The following is a 23944-nucleotide window of genomic DNA, read 5'->3' on the forward strand; positions in this document are numbered from 1 at the left end:
AATGTGCGATCAGCAATGTTAATAAATTTTTCCCGTAGCAAAGCTTGTGAACTATATTATGTAGACATTCGCAGATTATAATATAACTGTAATCGCACGTGTATAATATAAACGTATATGGACGTCATATAGACGTTTTGGTTGTGGATGTTGACAGTGGGCAAGTGAGTTAAGCTCTTAGATTACTCAATAAATATGTATTAGCATGCGTGTGCATGGGCACGTGCATTCATGGGCATTTATGTGGGTGGGAAGGACAAATATCATTCTACGGTTTGTTTTTAAATTTCATCAGATTCATGTTTTGACGTTTTACATCACCCCTAACAATAGCGATGCTTTATTATCGTTAATAAGCCACATCACAATACAATTATCCTAAATTTTTTAATATTTGTTGATCTTCGTTTTGCTTCGACTTACAATCATAATTATTAAATGAAAACAATGTATACCTATGTTATATCGATAGCAATAACATACCTATATAATTTTATATACCTAGTTAAATTTATATTTCCTATGATTTACAATGTTATATATACGATATACCTGTAGTAGGCCAAAAAAATTTCACAGTGATAGGTATCTAATGACATAAATTGAAAATTCATGTTGCATATCATGTCATTTTTAATATATAAATGATGGTGAAAGTATATTGTTGTTCATATATTTTAACGAAACCATAGAACCAAATTACAACTTCCTAAAATTGTATACGGTGAATCATTGAATTAGAATATTTTTTAATGTAAACAAATTAATCTCATATTAAAAAAAGCGGATAAGTATATGTCGTTCTGCTGTAAAGTAGTTTACAAATGGGTTACTGTAATGGATGGTATTAAATTTGAATTCAATGATATAATAACAATGTATACGAAAAACGATTCTGAGTGGAGACAGTTTTTCAGTCTAGGTTATTTTATAGTTTTATACTATATTAATTATATTTCTATTATTTCAAAAAATAAAAAATAAATAGAATAAAAAACGTAGCTATCTATAAAATAAATTCCAAATAAATTAATTATGCACATGACTCACTTAGTAATTCATAGTATTTTATAATTTGTGTTTTCAGTAGACAATTTTTATTTAATAAAAGTAGAAAAACTCATGAAGAAATTTGAATTGAAGTTTCAAATGCTAGATTTAAAAAGATAAATTTTTATGAATATCTAACAAAAAATAAATAGCAAATTTTCGTGATTTTCACGTGTTTTATCAAAATTGGAACTTTAAATGCTTGTTAAAAAAATTGGGTCCATATAATTCTAATTTTTTTAACACTTACTGTCATTTTAACAGTATATTAAATTTTGAAGCTTTTTTACCAAAGTTAAACAATTTTACTGTAATTTATAAAATAAAGGACTAAAAATATCGAAAATTTCAAATGTTTTAAAATAACTTAAAAAGATTTATAATATTTTTTCAATCATAGAAAATTCCAGTAAACAAATTCAGTGAAAATTGTATGTACCTATCTATGGTGATTTGTTAGTTACAAATATATCAAAATTCAATTTTCTCAAAAATCGATTTGTTGTAAAAATACTAGTTTTTCCTTTATTTGTTTTCTGTTTTCTCGGTGATTTTGAAAAGTACTGGAAATTTCAAAATTTTACCTTCTCAATGCACCAACTAGATTCACATTCTAACCAGGAAAGCTACTGAAGTTGAAAATTGAAGCATTATTTCAAAAAAATAAAAAAAACACACACATAATTTTAAATTCAATACATTCATCGCTCCGTTCAGAATCTAAAACAAAATAACTAGTTTAACAATAATTTTAAATTAATATAAATTGATAACCATTGTGGTCGATAGTCAGATAGTAATAATAATAAATGCAAAGATGTGTGATACGAATTAATATATTAGTATAAATGATAAACAAATAAAATTATATTAAAATATATAACATATTATCTAGTAAAAACTTATATTGTATTTATATAATATAGAGCAAACTTTTTGATGGTAAACATTCCGCATGATTTAAAAATTACCTTTCCAAAACATTTAAGATAATACCATCACGATTATTTTATATTTCCCATTTCATCTGATCGATACAGAAATAGAAAAAAATTTAGAAAATCGAAATTTTTTTTAATAATAAGTGTTGAATGTTAAAAAATGTCCTGTACCTATATTTACATACATGTGTGAATACAATCTAAACAGTAAGAAACTCTCTGAAACCACAAACATTTGCACAACAATTAATGTAATATATTAAATGAGGTGCTACAATGTGTTATGTAATTTATTTCAGTCAGTTGAAAGTTAACTTAACCACGAATATTATATGGGTCCATTGATTGGACCTTTTGAATAGTAATGACGGATTCGTCGACACTCCTATGAACTTAATAGACATTTATACTGAACTTTGCTCTAAGAAAATATTACACAATAGTCAATAATAATCTTTTATGTAACTGTTTTGTTCATAAACTATGCCGTTTTATAAATAACCTATAAACCATAACACATAAAGCAAACCATTGTTTTTTGTAACCAATCTATTGTGCATGTGACAGCGTTTACCTAAAAAAATATGAATTTGGTAATAAAATAAATTTTTAAATAGTTATTATGTAATACTTGCTTTACCGATTGTATTACGAAAATATTAAACCACTTATTAAATCTAAGGCAAATGAGAACTATCTTCCTTAAATTTATTTATATTGTATTTTTTTCTATATATCATAATAGGTCTATATCATAACATAAGTAATTGATGAGGTATCAAAAATTCGTCTAAAATAAATTTACGTTAACTAATTTACATATTATAGAATTTGTTATGTGTAAAACTATCAATAAAACTACATGAATTGTTTATATAACTTGAAATATCAAGTACGTATTCGATATTTAGTTATTAGGTTTGATAATATTTCAAATTGTGTTTTATACAAAATAAACTGACAAAATATATTATAACTTAGTGTGAAAGATAAGAAATATACAGCATAGTTTTTTTTATACGTTTAATTTTTCCTTACATTTAAATTCGGATGACAATGATCAACAATGGATTAAATGAACTTATATTTATTTATAGCTAAATAATTGGTCATATTTGATTCAATTGTTAAAACGTAAAAAAACTTCAAAACTCAATTACACAATCGGAGTTATATATTATTTTACCCTTAAACGTTTAATAGAACAATTGTTTTCGTGACACATGGATAACTGAATGAGTAAATAACAGATAAACAGAAGGAAAAAGTTTGACAAAAAATGCAGATTTTGCAATTTTTTAAATAAAACAATAAACATAAAAATAAATGTTTAAAATCAAGTAAAATCCAAAATTGTGAACACAACATTTTTTCAGAACTAAAATGTTTGATATTTTTATAATCACTGGGTTATTGTTAAAAACAGTTAAAATAGAGTTTTAGAATATTTCACAAAATACAATCGTATAAGTTGTAAGAACACGTAGGTAAATATTAATATTTTTAATCTCACCGTTCACTAATAGTCGAAAAACGTAGAGCAAGAGCGCGTTATCAATCCACACGACTACCCTCGTATAAAAGTGTATAATATAATAAATTAGCAAATTCATTAAAAAAATATTTGACTAAAAATAAATCCGACATGTGCAAACATAAACTGACCACACACTCCTATTTAGATGGAAGCCTATGGCGTGAAACCAAAAAATTACTTCAATACAAATGCCCCTCTGCGCACAGTACTAATAACATATATATATAACACTATTCTCAGACTGTCTTATTTTTCGATGTTATGGAAATTCTCTAAAATAGTTCTTTTTCCTAATCCTGACAAACCACTTGATATTCCAACCTCATTCAGACCAATAAGTCTCTTGCCATTTCTCTCAAAAATCTTAGAAAGATTTATTTTAAAACGCTTAATACCGCATATTATCACTAACAATATGCTTCCAAATACTCAGTTCGGGTTCCGAAACTCCCATAGCACAATACATCAAGTGCATCGAGTTGTTGATGTTATTTCTACATCCCTGGAAAATAAGCTATATTGCTCCTGTGTTTTTCTAGATGTAGTACAAGCGTTTGACCGAATGTGGCATAAAGGTTTGCAATTTAAACTTAAAAAATGTCTTCCCTCTTCATTATACTTATTAAATACATATTATTTGACTGATAGACACTTTCAAGTCCAATACAAATCATCGATTTCAGAAATCGCACCAATTAAAGCGGGTGTACTTTCCCCTTTTCTCTTCAACGTCTACGTAGCTGACCTACCCACCACGCAACAAACTATTGTAGCCGATTATACCGACGACAAAGTAGTTTTAACCATCAATAAGAATCCTCTAACTGCCTCATCGAACTTACAAGTACATCTAAATCACTTATCCGAGAGTTTTCAAAAATGGCGATTCAAAATCAATCAAAATAAATCCATACACACAACGTTAACACTCAAACAAGGGATATGTCCAAACGCAACCCTTAACAACGTACAAATTCCCACTTCCAATACTGTAAAATATCTAGGATCGATCCTTGATAAAAGACTGACATGGAATAAACACCTACAAACCAAACGATTAACTTTAAATAATCGCATGCGCATTCCCAGACCTCTCTTAATTAGAAATAAGTACTCCACCCTTAACACCAAACTATTAATCTATAAAGCTCTACTTAAACCAATCTGGACGTATGGACTCCAACTGTGGGGTGCTGCAAAAAAAAAAAAATCCAACACTAATCGAATCCAAACATTCCAAAATATATCAATCCGACGACTATCTAATGCCCCGCTTTATATCTCTAACCAAACTCTTCATAACAATCTTCATATGAGAACAATTGAAGAGGTAGCACACATTTTTTACACACGTTTTCACAAACGACTTCAAACCCATTCAAACCCTCTCATACAGTGGCGTATTTTGGGTGATTTCTCGGCGGGGATGTCAACATTTATTGAACCTCAAAAACAAAATTTTTACTATTATTTACTAATGTAAAAAGACATTGAATTAATTTTTTAACAAATTAATATGTTAGGAATTGACAAGAAGTTTTACATTTGATAAAAATAGTATACTATAAAATAAGTGACAACACTAATGTCCATATTAGGACTTTTATTTAAATGTCGGGGGGTGTCAAGACATGGAGGACACCCCCCCAAAATACGCCACTGCTCTCATAAAAGATCTTTTCATCCTTACACTCCCAGGAAATCATAACCGCAGATTAAAAAGGAAATGGTGTCGTATATTATAAATTATTAAAAAATTTCAAATCTTAGATTTAAAAAGAAACATTTTTTATGAATTTATAGGATAAAATAATTTATGAATTTTCGTGATATTTACGTATGTTGTCAAAATTAAAATGTGAATGCTTGTAAAAAAAATTGTGGCTATATATTTTTAATATTTTTCAACTGCTGTTGTTACAATGTGTTAAGAGCCTTGTATTTAATTTTCAAATGTTGGATTTAAAAAGAAAAACTTTTATGAATTTCTATCTAAGATAATTTGAACATTGCCGTAATTTTTATGTATTTAGTCAGAATCTGAACTTTAAATGCTTATAAAAAAGAATTTGTGAATATGTATTCTTATAATATTTTAATCACTATAAGAATAACTTATGATGAACTTTGTATTAAATTTTCGAGTATTTTGATTGGTCCAAAAAAATGTTGTCGACACTTCAAAAAAAAATTTCAGAAAAATTGAAAAATGCATTTGTTTAAAAATATCTCAAAAAAGTCAAAATATTTTGAAAATTAAATCATGTAAAGAAAATACCAATCTTAATAACTGGTAAAACTTTCATGTATCTATGACTTATATTTTTTGAATAATAATAAATATTTAAAATCATTTGAGGATTAATCGTTATCGTTACGCTATTTCGTAAAAATTAAAAATTTAAACGCACTTAAAATTTTTCTATAATGATGCTTTGAGTTTTATCTATAGCTACTTGAAGGAAAACTTAGTGTTGTATTTTTAATTCTTAGTCATAAAACCAAAAAAATTTTTATGATTTTCAACTTCAAAATTACTTGCTAATTTTCACGTTTTTCACGTTATAAGGAACCTTGTATTAAATTTTCAAATTTTTTTGGTCATCCAACATTTTTTTACCGAACTCCAAAAGAAATTCTCAAAAAAATCGAAAATTTCAGTGGTCTATAAATAACTCAAAAAAGTCAACATTTTTTGAAAATTAAACTGTATATAGATAACACTAACATAAACATTTGGTGAAAATTTCAAGTATTTATAGTGATTAGTTTTTGAATTCTAACCATATAAAAAAATCGATTTGGTCGAAAACTGGTTTTGCGTAAAAATTCCCGTTTTCTGTTATTTTTTTTTTGTTTTTCTCGATTTTTTTGAAAACTGTTTACTTTTGACTTCTATAATGCACCAAGGATATTCACTTTTACATCGGAAACCACCCCCAAAGTTTAACATTGAAGCATTATTTCGACTAGATATGCTGTACACAGACACACAAAAAAAAAACACACATCATTGTAAAATCAATACATTCATTACTTTGTTCAGAATCTAAAAATTAATTAATCAATAACCAAGAGTCACTAATGTGTGGCTGTTTAATCACACCTTTCATGTCTTATTTTTTTTCTGTTTTATTTTGTTTTGTTTATTATGCCCTCATCAAATAAGCTTACTGTGCTAATGATGTACAGATTGTTTATATCTAATAAAATTAAAATTAAAAAATTAAAATCTCACCGTTTTTACATTTAGAAAAAAACTGGAATAAAGTCTATTTATAGAACCTATTCTGAAAAGAGGTTAATAATTGAAAATTTTAGGCAACTACTATCAATAAAATCATAAAAGAAAATGTACGTACTCGCATAAATGTTTTTAAAATAATAACAATATGTAATAACATACACCATTTATATAGTTTAAAATTACTGAAATTGGAATATTTAGCTTATAGACGTAAATCCAATAATATGATTAGTAATAATTTTAAAGCTGAAAGGATTATACACGAGTAGGTACTATGGAAATTAAAAATAATCTAAAATAACATAGAGTCAAATTTAATGGCGCTGTTAATGATTTTTTTAATCTTCGAAGAGTAGTGTGATTTTAATTTTTCATTATAATTTTTTTAAAATTAATTATTGAATTTTATCAAAATTTTGAATTGTAAATTTTACACAAGTTGACAACACCGGCGTTTCGAAACAAATCACAAATTATTACTATAACATAAGTAAAACACGATTAAACATGTTATGTAAAATATTTTAGGTAAATATTGGCACTTTTTAAGTAATAATTACTTAATATCATATTCTAAGTTAATGGCACAATAATACAATATACTTAATACTTAATAATGATTAATTGATAACTATAATATCTTTAAGAAGAAAATATGAAACACGGCGCAATGCATAGGCAAAATAGGTACATAACTTTGTATATAAGTGTTTTTAAGTATACCAAATTTCTAAATAAGTATATCCATAATACATATAATCAATATGTCAAAGTTATTAGTCTATTTTAAGAACAATTATCAATTGTAGTCAAACACCAGAAAACTCAAAACGGGTAATCCTATGAGTATTATTGTTCACATAGACCCTCCTATACTATTAGTTAAATAAGAAAATAAGGATCTAATGAAGAAATCTAAAATTCATGAATATTGGCGTATTTAATATTTCCTGATAGCAACTCTATTAGAAACATTGATTGCTGGATAACCAATAAAACAAATTCTAGTTAATACATTTTTATATCATTTTATCTGTTGTATTTTGGCTATATACAGAGTGTCCAGCGACGATTTACTCATTTGCGATATCTTACAAAATAATGAATATATCAAGATTCTGTTTTTTTATTAGACTCACAGAGATAAGAACTAAATTTATTTCATTTTTAAACTTATTTAAATGTTTTGGTAAAATAATTTAAAAAAAAATTGTATTTAATTATTTCCATAAATATAATTATCTCATTTTAAGCTGAAGAGATTGAATATCCGTTATTATAAATGAATAACTAGTTCTTTTAACTGGTTTTAAAAAGTATCATACAAATATTATTAAAAAATATTTAATAAGTAAATCACTCTTAACGTTTATTTTGATGTGATTTTACTAGTTTAATTGCCATGAGATTTATAAAAACTGTAAATTTTATACGTATCTACAATATAACTTATTTTTATTAATTTTTGTATATTATATTATATATATATATATATATATATATATATATATATATATATATATATATATATATATATATATATATTTAATGTTTTTCAAGACATTTATTTACATTTATTACTGAATATATACAAGTAAGTGTTATTATAAGACAAATAATTTCGTGTTAAGGTCACAAATTCTTTATTTTTTTTTTTTTTTTTTATGGGACTCTTATCATTTCTATATTTCCAGAAAAGTCCGGCAGAAGAATAAACAATCGAAAGATCAATGAAATGGCTAGATTTCTTTTGTTTTCTTTTAGATGTGCACGTTTTCGAAAATTGAAAAGTCCAATCGTATAAAACACGCTCTGAGTGTAAATCGTTATTGACTTGGATAACACGCTGCAATGCTCTGCTAAACCCTGATAAGTAGTATTTGCAATTTCTAAAAGTCTAACTGTTGTTATGCTGCTTTTTTCCCATAAATGAACTATAATTGTGTTATATTATATTATATTATATTAATTGTGTACACAATAATGTAATTTTGTATGTAATATGTATATATATATATATATACATACATACAACATACATATAGAAATTGTATTCGAGATGATTTAATAGCAATAGTCTTTCTAGGTGCCTACGTTGATCCCGTCTAGTTCATAACGTGACGTTTGTCTAGTAAAATATAATTTTTTAAAGTACTGTATAAGTCAAGATATAGACAGTCACTTTAAAAAGTATAAAAAATATGTTATGTCTATTAGAAAAAAAACTATATTTTAAGTACTAATTCAGATGTATACTTACCAAATTTTTGAAACATAAATCATAAAAAAAATAGTGTATATCGATTAATGAAGTCAACGAATGAATTAAGTTATTGCCTATCGGGAATAGAATAATAAATAATCATAAAAAAAATATAAAGGATAAATACTTATATTTTAACAAAATGTATGAATAATTTCAATATTGAATTAACCATAGAATATTAACGCGCATAAAGTATGCAACAAACACTTTAATAGATGCAGATATCATTAAACCGTTATAAAATAATATTATCATTGATATTCTAAATTAGAAAATTCCAATTTATTTATTGCTATTATATTTGTCTCCCTCCCAAAAAAAATTGAATAAGGAGATATGGTTGGAAAATTGTATTTTCTATGTTAAATTATAATTTATACATTATTATAATTGTTTTAATATTTTTGTCTTTTATGTTAAATCTGTTTCTTAATATTATTTGTATCATTCCAATGAGATAAAAAAAAAAAATAACAATAAAACAACTGACTCGCCTTCATCATCGTTGTTATTAATAAATCTCTCCTGTAAATATATCGCAATATCGCTTGAATTTTGGTTTAGACTCGTTGTATTAATATAACTTCTACAATATTTTATAATACACATAATATATAATATACTATAATATAATATTGTATACCCATGTGCAAATAATAAATAACCCAACACTACGTTGTTTATCTGAGCCCATAAACAAAACTAACACTCATCGTGTTTAGTATGATGTATATTATTATTATTATTATTATAATAGGTAATAATAATATATATTCTTTATAACACATACAGTTAATTAATACAGTCGGGTGATTTAGAAACCTATGATACTACATGTAGCTGACAGACGGTGGATTTGACATTTCATGCGAAGAGTTTCACGCAATGTATGGTCGAATGAGGACAAGTGTGAAAACCATTACACCACAGCTTCTATCACTGCTATGTCAGTATGATAATATATTATTACAGTATAAAAATTGTGATAGACCTATTTTACAATATGTAACTAATTCAGTGTATATCAATTTAACGAATTTGTTCAGAACTCGCTGAGTTCAGTTAATTTAGAAAAAATGCAAGTAGAATCAAGACAAATTTAACTTATATACCTAATATATAATTTTTTATAATTTTGTAAAACTAAAAATCAATGGATAAAACATCAGTTGAGTGCAATTCTCTTCATCAAAGATGCAATTTCACTTTCTTATCGGTAAGCAAAATATAGTTCACGTACACAAATAGATGAACAGTATAATACCACCATAATTCAAACTACTAATCGAAGAGTAACCCACTATATGTATATTATACAATATGATTCACTAAGAATTCGCATCCCTTTTATCTTTGAGAATGCAGTTTTAAAATTATTTTTAAGAATTCTTAAGTAGACTTAAAGAAAATATATATTTTCAAATTCTAGAGGTTTTTAATACTACTTAAGCAGTGTTCTTTAGAGATAAAACTTATGGTTTTCAGTTTTCAAATGAGGATCCACCTAGTCAACTGTTATTCAGTTATTGGTTTTTCTGTAAAATTTAACTAATTAAAATTACAAAACCAAAATTAGTACGAGTAGTTTTTAAGTTATTTAACTTTGTGTTCTAAGGATAAAAGGCCTAAGGTTATAAGATATCTATATCGAAAGTATGGTGATTTATGATGTGAAAATGTTAGTCACCATTAATCATTTAATAATTTTTAAAAATAGCATAAGTATAATAAATATTACTCATAATATTACGTATGTTTTTATATTTTTTAAAACCATTTTTAATGACTATTATCCTTAGTACAAATATTTTAATAATTAAGAAACTACTCATTCGAATTTTGAATCAATTACTTACATACAAAATTCAAAACAATATTGCCAACTAAATAGTTTACGTTAATTAAAGGGGGGGGGGGATGAGTTCTCATTTGAAAAACAAATGTTTTCATTAACAATCCTTATTAGTCCTTATGAAGTACAAAAAAAAATCAAGAATATTTGTTATTAAAAGAAAAAATGGTGGCGAGTATTTTTGGTGAATTATCTTATATATGAAATTGCTATTAATAAGTTGAAGTGCTTAATATATTTTTGGAAATAACTACACAAACACTTTACAAGTTAATGACTGTTAATTATTAGTTGAATGTTCATTTTTTTTTTTTTTGTACGTTCTTAAATATTAACTAAAAAACTCTCTCATATAATTTACAAAACACCTAATTTAACATTCAATATTTAGATAATTAATACCTTAAATATAATAAAGTCGTTATTAATACCAGATTTCAATACCCAATTTAATTTTTGAAAATCTGAATTCATTATTTCGAGTGCGAAACTCTATTTTATAAGAACATTAATATTATGTCGATATTTATGTATACAATTAATTTAAATTTAATAATAATATATATAAACTATTGATTATATATCATTATTATACGTAGGGTAGGTACAACATTTTCGTATAATTAGATTAAATGTCAGTAATCTAATTATTCTTTTACCATTACTAAATTATATGTATATGTCATTCATTAAATATTAAATTCAACATCATCCTATAATTAATTAGGAGATAGATTTAAATTGTGAAAATTATTTGTTATAAATGAAACATTGGACATTTTCATAATAAATTGATACTACGTATTTTGTGTTAACAAAAATTATCAATAATTACTATATACGATTATGATCTATGAAATATAAAATTATAAATAAAAAGTACGACAAAATTTGTTTTCAAACTAAAATAACTAAAAATACTATTCATATCAATAACATACCAGTTTATGCTTTAAATATATCTAGAAATGGACGAAGATAAATTCAGATATTTATAAAAATTCAAACGCACTATAAATAATATATTTTAGAAAAAATTACACTATTTTCATAAATTCATAGTCTAATGGTTATTCATAATATGTTATGTATATGAATAACGTAGTATCATGATGCATATATATATATATATATAAATAATCGTCCGAAATATTATTGGAATCCAACTTAACTTTATATTAAAAATCAGTGTATTCGATTATTTCTTGAATAAAATGAGGCCATGTCCGTGGAACTCTGACTTCTACTACATAATTTTTTAATTATATTTTAAAATATCATAGACATGAATTATGGGTAAGTACTTATAAAAGCAACTTTTATAAGCAAAATCATTTTTAATGTTCTAAAATAATGATCTACAACAATAGAATTTTGTTTAATATTGTAGAAATTTAGTTTTCCAACGATATTACTCTCGATTAAAGATAATGCGTACAACATAAACTATATGATATTATGTTCTTAAGTAGGTACCTTATGGAATGCTTGTAATGTTCAATAAAAACTACTAATATTACAAAACACCAATCATTTTTCTCTATTCCTAACATCTCATCACCTTTTGTCATATGTAATATTAGTCTAGATACTTTGAATATTTTAGTTCATTATTTATTGTCATTATATAACCTTGTATGGAACCACTAAAAATTGATGTATTAACTTAACCAATGTCTTACGACGCGTCTAATTATCAAATAAAATATTTTTAACGATTTATCATGAAATATTCCTGAAATTCTGAATATTATGCTATTAATTGGCCAAATAAAAAATTAATCAATGCACTTCCGATAAATTTGAATACATATCCACTTCATAATATCTATTCTGACCCGAAATTTTGATAACATTTTTCGACTAACATACTGTGATTCCGTATTAATTGCTTAAATATTTGGGTATCCCTTTGATTGAAATCAAGTTTTTGATTAGTATTTTTTCATATTAGTATTTCCTATTGATAAGCTCATCACTTTTCGTCTTTAACAGTATTTGTATGGAGTTTATACTAAACTTTTGTTTTATTTTTATTCGTAGGAAACAATAAAACTGCACAAAAATAAATATAAAACGAAAATATCAGTAATATTATTTTATGTTTTTCCGTAAGCTTTCGATCATTTTTTGGACTACACACTTGTATATATTTAGAGCTATAATATTTGAAAACCATGTAAATATTTTATAAAGAAAAATGAAAGGTGTTTTTTTTTAATTTTGATACTAAAATTCTAAACTCCGTTATTTTTCACCCATGTTTTCGTTATTTAATACTATTCAATTAACTTACTAAATGTTTTTTTCAATAATGATTTAATTATTCAATTTATTATTTTCCATTCACAAATTTATAATTCACATTGTAATTTATTGTTTTGTGTTATTTTGTACTGAGCATGAAAGTTTACATATAATCATTATTTTTTACCTGAAATTCTTACAAATTCTATTAGAATTACAAAGCAAAACTATTTCGTAGTATTTACAATACACGTACTAAATTTTTGTTTTAAACATTGCTCGAGTATAGAATTGTGAACTAGGCATATAATAATTCTTCGTGTACTGTGTATTTATGAGTGACAATATCTACATTGTCCAACCATTTTGGATATTCAAGTAATTTCTTATTTCCCACATTCCCTGTAACACAATGTTATATGTAAACAGAATTTAATTAAAATTCTGAAGAACCTAATATTACGTTGTAAGAAAAGTTCAAGTTTTCATGTTTTTGAATAATATATTCATATTAACGTTACAAACAGATATAAATCACTGTCAAACTTTTGGTCTAGTTTATGACTTTTGTTGTTATATAATAATATAGTTTATATTAAATTTATGAAATAAATGATTCGTATATGGTTATACACAATTATATATTACTATTTGCATATTATATTATGAGCATGTGTGTGAATAATATTTATATGAAATATTTTTTACAAATGTTTTTTTTTCTATTTAAATAAGACTCTGTACCTGAGAACAGCTAGACAGTTGGCAAACAATTACTTCCTTTTATTATAATAATAATATATATATATTATATTATTATGATACTATAATAATCAGTATATAATAAGTATAAGACGAGCTAAAAATTAATCTATTGAATTATGAAATACAAAAAGACAATGTAATATTATGTACCTATGTATAATGTATAATTATGTAATACACTACTGGCGTACCCACAAACACCTCATGGACAAAACAGACCCAGAACCATGCATCACCTGCGGATCCAATATCTCCATCAAACATCTACTTTTAGAATGCCGCCAATTTACCGAAGAAAGAACTAAACACAACATTCCAAGTAGCATCGCCGTATGTCTCAACAATGAACCTCAAAATATCAACAGTACACTAAGTTTTATAAGAGACACCAATTTATACAAAACCATTTAACGTTTATTCTTTGTATTTTGCTTCTTTCGCTTCTAATTCATATTGTTTTGTTACATTTTATATATTTACAATTATTTACCTATAATGTATTAATTAATGTGTAATCATCATTCGCGGCCAATGACCTATGTTGTCGAGGCCTTGTTCTTTATAATAATAAAAAAAAATTATGTAATGTTGCATCTTTTATTAATTTAAAAAAGTTCAGTAAATGTATTACTATAATATTTTTTACTCAATAAATGTATTTTCCATTTCGTGGCATAAAACTTTTGTACCTATGTTTTATTATAATATAATTAATAAAGTAATAAATATGAAAAGCTACAGTTATTAAAGCAAATTATTATATTTTCCAAAGTAAACAGATGTTTTTACATTTGTAAATATATTCAGATATACTTAAATGTGTAGATTTTACATTAAATTATAAACATAATCCATGAAAACTGCTCATACAACAATAACCGTCTATAATTTAGACAAGTACTGAAGAAAAATAAATATGATTTTTGATGAAACTTTTATAGTATAATCAGCTGGCCTGTTTCAGACACTTAGATCTCTGTCGACGAAATGGCAATAAAATTTCGATTATTTTATAATCTTCTCAGTAGCACACACCCGATTTAGTATATTATATATATTAATCATAGTATAAGTACAGAGAAGAGAATTATTTTACAGAAATATATTTTTACAAAGGAAAAAAGGGGGTAAGTGGATGTCGCTCTGCTGTACATTAGGGGGTGAGGTGGACCTCTGACTAGGGTAGGTTAAATTTGAATGCAATGATAGGTATCATTGTATACGAAAAAAGATTCTGAACGGAGATGATTTGTCAGTCTAGGATAATATATTATATTTAAATATTGTCATATATTCTATTTTGAAACAAATATTTTATTTTTCAATCAGGACGCATATTGGATAAGGCATGGTTAATCAATTTTTCCAAAAATATTGCATGTAGATATCATAATTCATAATACATTATACTATCATAAATATACATATACCTGGTTTGAGGGTAAATCGTTATCGTTAAGCTATTTCGTACAAATTTAAAATTCAAACGCACTTAAAATTTTTCCTATAATGATGCTTCGAGTTTTATCTATAGCTACTTGAAGGAAAACTTAGTGTCGTATTTTTAATCCTTAGTTATAAACACAAACATTTTTATGATTTTTCAACTTCAAAATAATTTGCAAATATTCATGGTTTTGACGAATTTTTTTCAATATTTGAACTTCAAATGCTAATAAAAAAAAATTATGCATATGTATTCTTATAATTTTTTAATCACTATAAGAATAACTTATGAGGAACTTTGTATTACATTTTCAAGTATATTGATATGGCCAAAAAAATTTTATTGACACTTCAAGAAAAATGTTTAGAAAAATTTAAAATTTCAGTTGTCTATAAATATCTCAAAAAAAACCTAAACTTGTATTAAATTTTCAAGTTTTTTTGGTCATCCAACATTTTTTTACCGAACTTCAAAAAAAAAAAATCGAAAATTTCAGTGGTCTATAAATAGCTCAAAAAAGTCAAAAAATTTTGAAAATTAAACTGTATATAGATAACACTAACATAAACATTTGGTGAAAATTTCAAGTATTTACAGTGATTAGTTTTTGAATAAATTACAAGCATATAAAAAAATCGATTTTTTTGAAAACTGTTGGAAAATGTCAACTTTTGATCTCTATATACACCTAGGATATTCACTTTTACATCGGAAACCACCCCCAAAGTTTCAAATTGAAGCATTATTTCGACTAGTTATGTTGTACACAGACACAAAAAAAAAAAAAACACACACACATCATTGTAAAATCAATACATTCATCACTTCGTTCAGAATCTAAAAATATTTTATTTGTTTATGGTTGTTTTTATTTGGAGGGAAGACTGTTTCCCTGAAAATATCTTCCAAGTTGCTAACTGTAATTTCATGTTAAATACTAATATTCATACATACATCAAATAATAGATGTCTACATTATAGATGATTGTGTTCCAGATTAGGGAACGTTTAATATCTAAGTTTATAAAATTTTATCACACAGATATTATAATACAAAATATTATCTAAAAGTTGTGCAATGCGCTCACAAAAATAAGTCATTACCGAACGCAATATAATATTTATTATACTATTATCATTGTGTTATGTATAACAATGAATTACTGTAGCCTGTAGAATCTGTAGATATTTCAGAAAATAATGAAAGAGAATAGAGGTAAAATATGATACAATAATATATTTGATATTGAATTATAGTATTCTTTGCATGATTTGTGCTGTACCGTATTTAAAAAATACTTAGTGGAATAGTGCCAAAAAAAAAAAGATTAAGATAACTCGACAAACTATGTTATAATATTATTGCATAAACGCAAAATAAATTAAGCTGAGTATGGTGTTTATTTTTTTTTCACAAGGCTTTATAGTAAACAGCATATTTCCAAAAACATCAGCACCGTTTGAAAACGATATCATGTTTTGTTCATGGTGAAGGTATGGTACCCTTTCTGAAACCATCTATAACGACAGTTAATTCGCTTAACCCACTTGAATGGCAGCATGGCACGTTTGTCTTATCAGCCGTTTTCGACTTGATTGCTCTGATGTTGCTTGTACCGCGTCCAAATCACCGTTTCATATTGCCAACAGCTTAATGGCATGTTAAAATGAAGGGAGCTCGCCTTTTCCACCCCAACCAGACGCATTACAAAACAAAATGTCCTTCTACTTAACACCACCTGAGTTCTCATGTTTCATCTCTCTCTTTCAGATTAACACGTAGGTAAGTTATTTGATTACCTAAATTTCAATAGGCTGTTTAACAAAGTGATGATATCAGTGCATGAAAATTATTTATAAAATATCAGATATGTAAAAATGAGAAGACGTAAATCAATGCAACACGTATCCAGGTGATTTTTAATGGGTTATTGTGTATCATACAGTTTCTCGACCAGAGGTTGATTATTTGTCTACTGAAATTAATGACCGTAATAAAGTTTTTAAGGGAAATATCTGGCATGTCAGGTATGGTATAGGTGTACTAATTATTAAAACGTTATCACCGTTTTTGTTACGTACCGGGTTCCACTATATAATATCAATTCCTTCCATGAAATAACGATTTATTACAATCTATTTCTTATTATTAAATCTATAATGTATTCAAAAATAATGTGTAGGCCACAATATTTATATTGTCTGTATCTATTACTACGTAATATGTAACTTACCCTCTTTCACATGATTTACGTTGGTTCGATTTTCGTGTGACATGTCAGTCTGCAATTCGTTCTGAAAAATAATAATAATAATATTTTAGTCATTTTAAAATTTTAAATACAAAATTTAAAATTTAAATCATTATTAATATGAATATTAGATCCTTAGTGAAACGATGGAATATAAATAACATTAATATATGAAAAATGAATAGCCAACCTCAAAGGTTTCTAAGAAACCCGTAATACCACGGAATAGTCAACAACGATTTTTACAAGATGAGTTTTATAGTAGGTACCTATGATAAAAATAAAAATAAATTGAACCCAATAAAAATAATAATATGAAAAACGTTGTTGGTAATTATTAGTTTTTAACAATAGCTTATTTTTGTATGATGTGTTTGTAACTTTTAATATTATAAAAACATATCCCATAATTACTTGATTAAAATAATATATATCAACAAGTATAAAGTTAATGAAATATGCCTTAAAAGAAAAAAAACCCTCAAAATAATATGGATTTATGAGCAAAAATAAATACAAATTAATTTTATCTTAACGTATTTGTTTATTTCTTTGCTACTTTTTTGATTGGTAAAACAAATATTCAAAGGTGTACTTATACTTACAACTACAGTAGAAATAAATCATAAAATATTATTTTTAAGTATACATTTTTAGAGTTTGAATAATTATTGTCAGATAGAATGTATATTCTATAGGTACTTAAATATCATTCAAACATATAACAGGTTTTCCTTTCCGGAACAGATTTCCAACAGTATATTCATATGTATGTGTTATTGTTGATCTTTCGATGAATATGTTGTATTAAAGAAAATAGTTTGAGTTATCGACGGTTCAAAGTGATAACACAGTTGGATTTAGAGTTATATTTTGGAATCCCATCAACTCAGCCAGATTTTATCGAAACTTTTCGTCTCACTGGGATTGAACGATAAATTATTTTTGTAACATTTTTATTTTATTTTTTTTATTTACACACAAACACAGAAATAAAATATTGGTTACCCTTTGGCAGACATTTAGGAAAAAAAATAAAATGAAAAAGTAGTCATAGACAAATTTCCAATCGATTTACTTTGAAGTTTTTCTTGAGACATCTTTTTCAGTAGAGAAAATATGTTAACAAATGGTTATGATATCAGTAAATTCCATAGAGGTTTATTGTCATATTATAAGTGTCTATCTCTATATGCTTTAATAGCTGAAATTAAATGTCCACACTATTTTGTCCACATATAAAAAATCTTTTGTTGTATGAAATTAAATTATGCTGTTATTAAAACAATCAACAATAACGTTATTAAAGGAATTAATAATATTTAATCAACGTATGTCATTAATTGAGTTATGAACTTTTTTTTTAATGAAGTTTAATAGGATAAAAAATAATAATTTGTGACTTGCAATAATTAGGTACGATATCTTATAAAATTATAACTCATTAACCAAATTCATAGAGTTTAGTTGACTAAGTAGTTTCCTATAAAACTCAATAGTCAAAACGCAGAATTAATATTATTTCATCCTCTCTTTAAAAATATGATAATATAAATAAATAATTAATTATTTACAGAACTAATTTGTTTTAAATCAAATATTGAGAATCTAGCCAATTTCATTTTAAACACTATTTTTGTTAATGAGATTGTATTATATACGCTACCTAAATGCATTATCATATTATGTATTAATAAAATAAAATACATTTTACATAAACTATAAATTACGCAATAATTATATCTGAAAATGTTCTAAAACTGAACAGTGAGAAAATAAATCTATACTTTATACTAAAATTATTGTTCAAATATTTGTCTAAATACAAAATATATATTTTTAAATAATAATACAATAACATTTTTACTAAATGTCACGTAAGTCGCTCAACTTAAAAAAAAAAGCTCATCATAACTAAAAATACCTGCTTAGTTATGTTATGTGAAATAAGTTAAATTATTTTTTTTTTTTATTGAAATTTGTTGGTTTACAATTTATTTCAACATTTACAGCAGTACGTTTAGTTTTAAATATAGTACACAACAGCTGAACTTAAAGTTTTCTACAATTTCTTTACACAAAAATAATTTGATTTTAATGATGACATGTCTTATGTAGTATATCAAACACATTCAACACATTTAAACATAATATACCTACGTAATATAGTGATTCTTGTAGTGCGGCAATTAAATAATAAACATCATTAACTGAATACTGTTATTCATAAGATATTCAGACAATAATGCTCATAAACGTTTATTAATTTATTTCGTAATTGAGTTGTAAGTAGATAAAACGATATAGATAGGTAGGTATATGTACGTCTAAAATGTTACAAGAATATAATAATATAATATGCAATTCTTGATGACAGACTAAATAATCAGTGACATGTCTTCGATACCATGGGTATAAAAGCTTAAATAATTATTAATCCACAAATAGTAAACGCAATATTTTAATTCGAAACAAACGATCAATATCTTAACCATATCCTATTTATCACAGCAATTATTGAGAGTCCATGGTCATTGGTCACGCCGCGCGCCGTGTCTTCTAATGTGTTAGTGACTCATTGTACAAATAATATCTGCGAATCTTGGAAGTTCATAATATCTTATCTTCGTATTTAAATATCGACCATTACATTGTACAGGACTACTATAGACTTTTTTTTACTAATTTTCACTACTGCAGCATCGGTTGCGTATTATATTTGTAAACTCATTGAAATTGTACAACAGTTGGGCGTAAATGCATTACAATTTAAAATATCCAAGTTTAATTTAAAAACATGGTTTTATACAATATATTTAAATGTTGTATAAGAACGATAGTAGGTACACTAATAATATTCTTGAATGTTACGCTCAAATTATTTGGATATCTACCCTTTGAATAAAATTCAATATTAGGTAAGTAATTAAAATATTTTATAAAAATATAATAAATTTAAATATTAAAATAGTAGAAAAACAAAATAAATAACGATACATTTGTAAGTTAGAAATTTAGAACATTTTAAACTAATACAAATATGAATTTGTTCATTTAAAAATAAAAATAAAAATGAAAAACAATATTGTTTTATGAAGAATGGGAAGAAATAGGTATTTTAAAAATATTTTAAATTTCAAATGATTAAATATTTAAAAATAGAAAGAAAAAAAAATTTTTTTCCGTAAAAATTATTTTTTAACAGTTAGGTAGGTACTTATGTAAAGTAATGCATACTATTATTATAATGAATTGGGTATATAATAAAAATGTATTTTAGTCCATTTTGAATTAAAAAGATTATAAACATACTTACATGGAACCATTTACTTACAATTCGATAGTAATTCAATTTAAACATTAGTTCACTATTTAAGTCCTGAATTTATATAATTCTTATAATATACCTATTATTATGCACAATTTATGGATATTACAGATGAACAGACTATGTTATTTAGTGGTTAGTACATCAAAATAATAATATGTACATTTATTTTTTTGCATTGTACCTAACATTTAAATTAAATTATTTAACATGAGTAGAGTAAATTTAATAATTTCGCAGTGTAATTATTGTTTTCAATACAACCGAACAAATTATTTGACGATAAAATTGAAATGTTTAACATTCCATAATAACGTAGTGTCTGGTCACAATAAATTACACATTGGTTTCAAATAATACATGGTGCTATTTTTCAAGCATTTGATGTAATTTTGTAAAATCACGAAAACACGCAAATTATGTTGAGGTTAAAAATTATAATATATAGATAGGCACTAATAAATCGTTTTATTATTATCTTATTCTATTGAATTCTATTATTCTATTATTTATTAGTTTAAATAATTTATGTCTAAAGCTTACTAAGATACAAGGTTTCTCATGAAAAGTTTTTACTTATGCCCAAATCTTTAAAAAATATGAATGTATTATTTTTTAAAGACCTACATTTTGATGAAATTGGATATTTAATTATATAATAATATTTTTCACTATTTTATTTGAATTAAAACATATTAAATAATTATAATAAATAAATATATATATTTATTATATTTAATTGTATTATAACATAAATAAATTAATGTTCAAATTAATATCATTAATTTTCATATCATATTACAAATGGTAAAATAAATTACTTTAATGGCATTATAAATACATAATAAGTATATTAAGTAATATTTTACTACGACGAAAGTCCAATCTTTGCTCAAAACAGATTTTAATATAAAACGATTTATCATTGAATTCAAATTTTAATATTTATCACACTATAGTGACCTACTCAATGTCCTCGACATTCAATTGACTGATACAAATGTACAAAATAGGAGCAACCTACTGACGCAATTTTTTTAATTTATATTGAATGTATTAAATAAATAAATAAATTAGCATATATATTTATTCATAATTATTTAAATCTACTCAATATCTCACATCAGGTACTCAGAAAAATATTATTGGTAAGTACCTACTATTCGTAAATATTATAAACTGGATTATTAAAAATAATAATATATTTTTGATTTTTAAAAGATTTATTCTGTTTTAGTTTTTTAAAATAGATATAACCACATATTAATTTGATTTTTACATTTTAACATTATTTAGGTGACAGAAGTAATAGAATGCAAGTTATTACGTAGGGAACTAAGAATTGAGTTATAGTGGATCTTTCATAAGTAATATGGCCTTTTTGATAAATAATTTATCAAATCTTATACTTAACAGACTAGTAAACTTGGCACTATCTTATATGTTGTTATTTCATGTAACTCAATTTATCTTACTTCTCAATTCTATTAACAATAGAAACCAGAAGTAAAATATGTAGTGCACATAAATAAATCTATATATGTACTTATATGAAACTTAAGATTCATTAGGAAAGTCACTTACGTTTATCAGTTGGACCATCAAACGAAAAATTAAAAATATTTTAGACAAATTGTCATTTTTATAAGAATTTCATTTATTGTTTCACAAAATATACTGCTGTATGAAGTAAACCAAGAATGACCTAGATTATAGAGATCACCCAAACAATGAATAGTTCAAGATTATTATTAATATTTATCACCAAATAATTTAAGTCACATATGGAAAAATGACACATATGCATAGGTAACACTTATAATTATAATTCTTAAAAATTCAGAAATACCAATCTATGGATAAAATCAGTAGATAATAAGTACATAAAACATAATATGTATATAGGTAAAACTACAAAATATGCAGGTTAGTACACATCTAAGACCAAAACTGAAAATGAAAAAAAAAATAACTGTAACTAACTTTAATTTTTGAAGGAATGAACAAAGTTAAGCTGCACAAAAATTAAATTATAAATAGGGTCTTCGTTGACTTCACACACAATCCAATCGGCGCTCATAAATCTTTTTGTTCGTAAATCCATTGGAATTATTAAATTTAGTGAAGTCGTTTTGAATTTAATGTATTCAGCCTAGTGTCATAATAAATCTTTATATCCTTGAAACACTGATATGAGATTTTTCCATGAAATGATTAAATTTTAAGCTTTCCGATAGTTTATAGGAATTTAATGATACTTTGTGTCTCAAAGTATTGAGAGTAATTAATTATCTAAAAGAATTAAGAATATTTAAAAATTATAGTTCATTTGCATTATTTCCAGTGTTATTATTTTTATGTAAAACAACATAATATTATACTGTTATATAATTTTTATTTAGTTGTACCTACTAATTGGTTGTCATTAATTAATTTATTTTATTTTATTGTTTCTTAACATATAATTACACTAGCGTGGATACATGATTGGTGTCTTGTTGAAAATTATTATTATTTGTATATGGAACTTCAGGCAGTGTGAAGTTGATTTTTTTTATTAAATAAAACATGGTATTAAATGCGTTTTAATAGACTTTATTTGGTTAACCAAGGGATGTTGTGATACCTACTATCGATATGAGTACAGTATCGATATTTTCTTTCGATACCAGTACTTTTTGGTATCGATACTTTAATTGGATCAAACCTAATAATTCTAATGGACATTCATAGATCAGACTTAGTTAGTAATCGGAATACTTTTTTTAAGTATGCAATACGGTTTTTAGAATACTTTTTACGAGTATTAAACATATTAAATTTATTATACATCAGAATTTCCATATAATTAGTAATAGACTAATGGGTTCCTGTATGCCTAATATATATAAACATATACTCCTTCCCTTCCGAAAATAGATCCTAGTTAAGCCACTGAATTTTATTCTAATTTATTCAATTAAGACAGTCACTTAGGTATGTACTATCGAGATTATTATAATGAACACTTAT

The 23944-nt window shown here is 25.0% G+C and overlaps 1 protein-coding gene across 1 annotated transcript in view; it reads right to left on the minus strand.

The window, feature by feature from the left end:
* The window catches only part of LOC107162210 (uncharacterized), a 428784-nt gene that overhangs the window by 135072 nt on the left and 269768 nt on the right, over positions 1 to 23944 (minus strand). The window contains exon 3 of the mRNA XM_089217794.1: positions 17587 to 17647. Coding sequence (XP_089073920.1) covers positions 17587 to 17647 — 61 coding nt within the window. The remainder of the gene's footprint in view (positions 1 to 17586; positions 17648 to 23944) is intronic.

This window comes from Diuraphis noxia, unplaced genomic scaffold (assembly GCF_037042655.1).
Source record: "Diuraphis noxia isolate RWA-SAM2 unplaced genomic scaffold, SU_Dnox_SAM2 contig0001, whole genome shotgun sequence".
NCBI lineage: Eukaryota > Metazoa > Arthropoda > Insecta > Hemiptera > Aphididae > Diuraphis > Diuraphis noxia.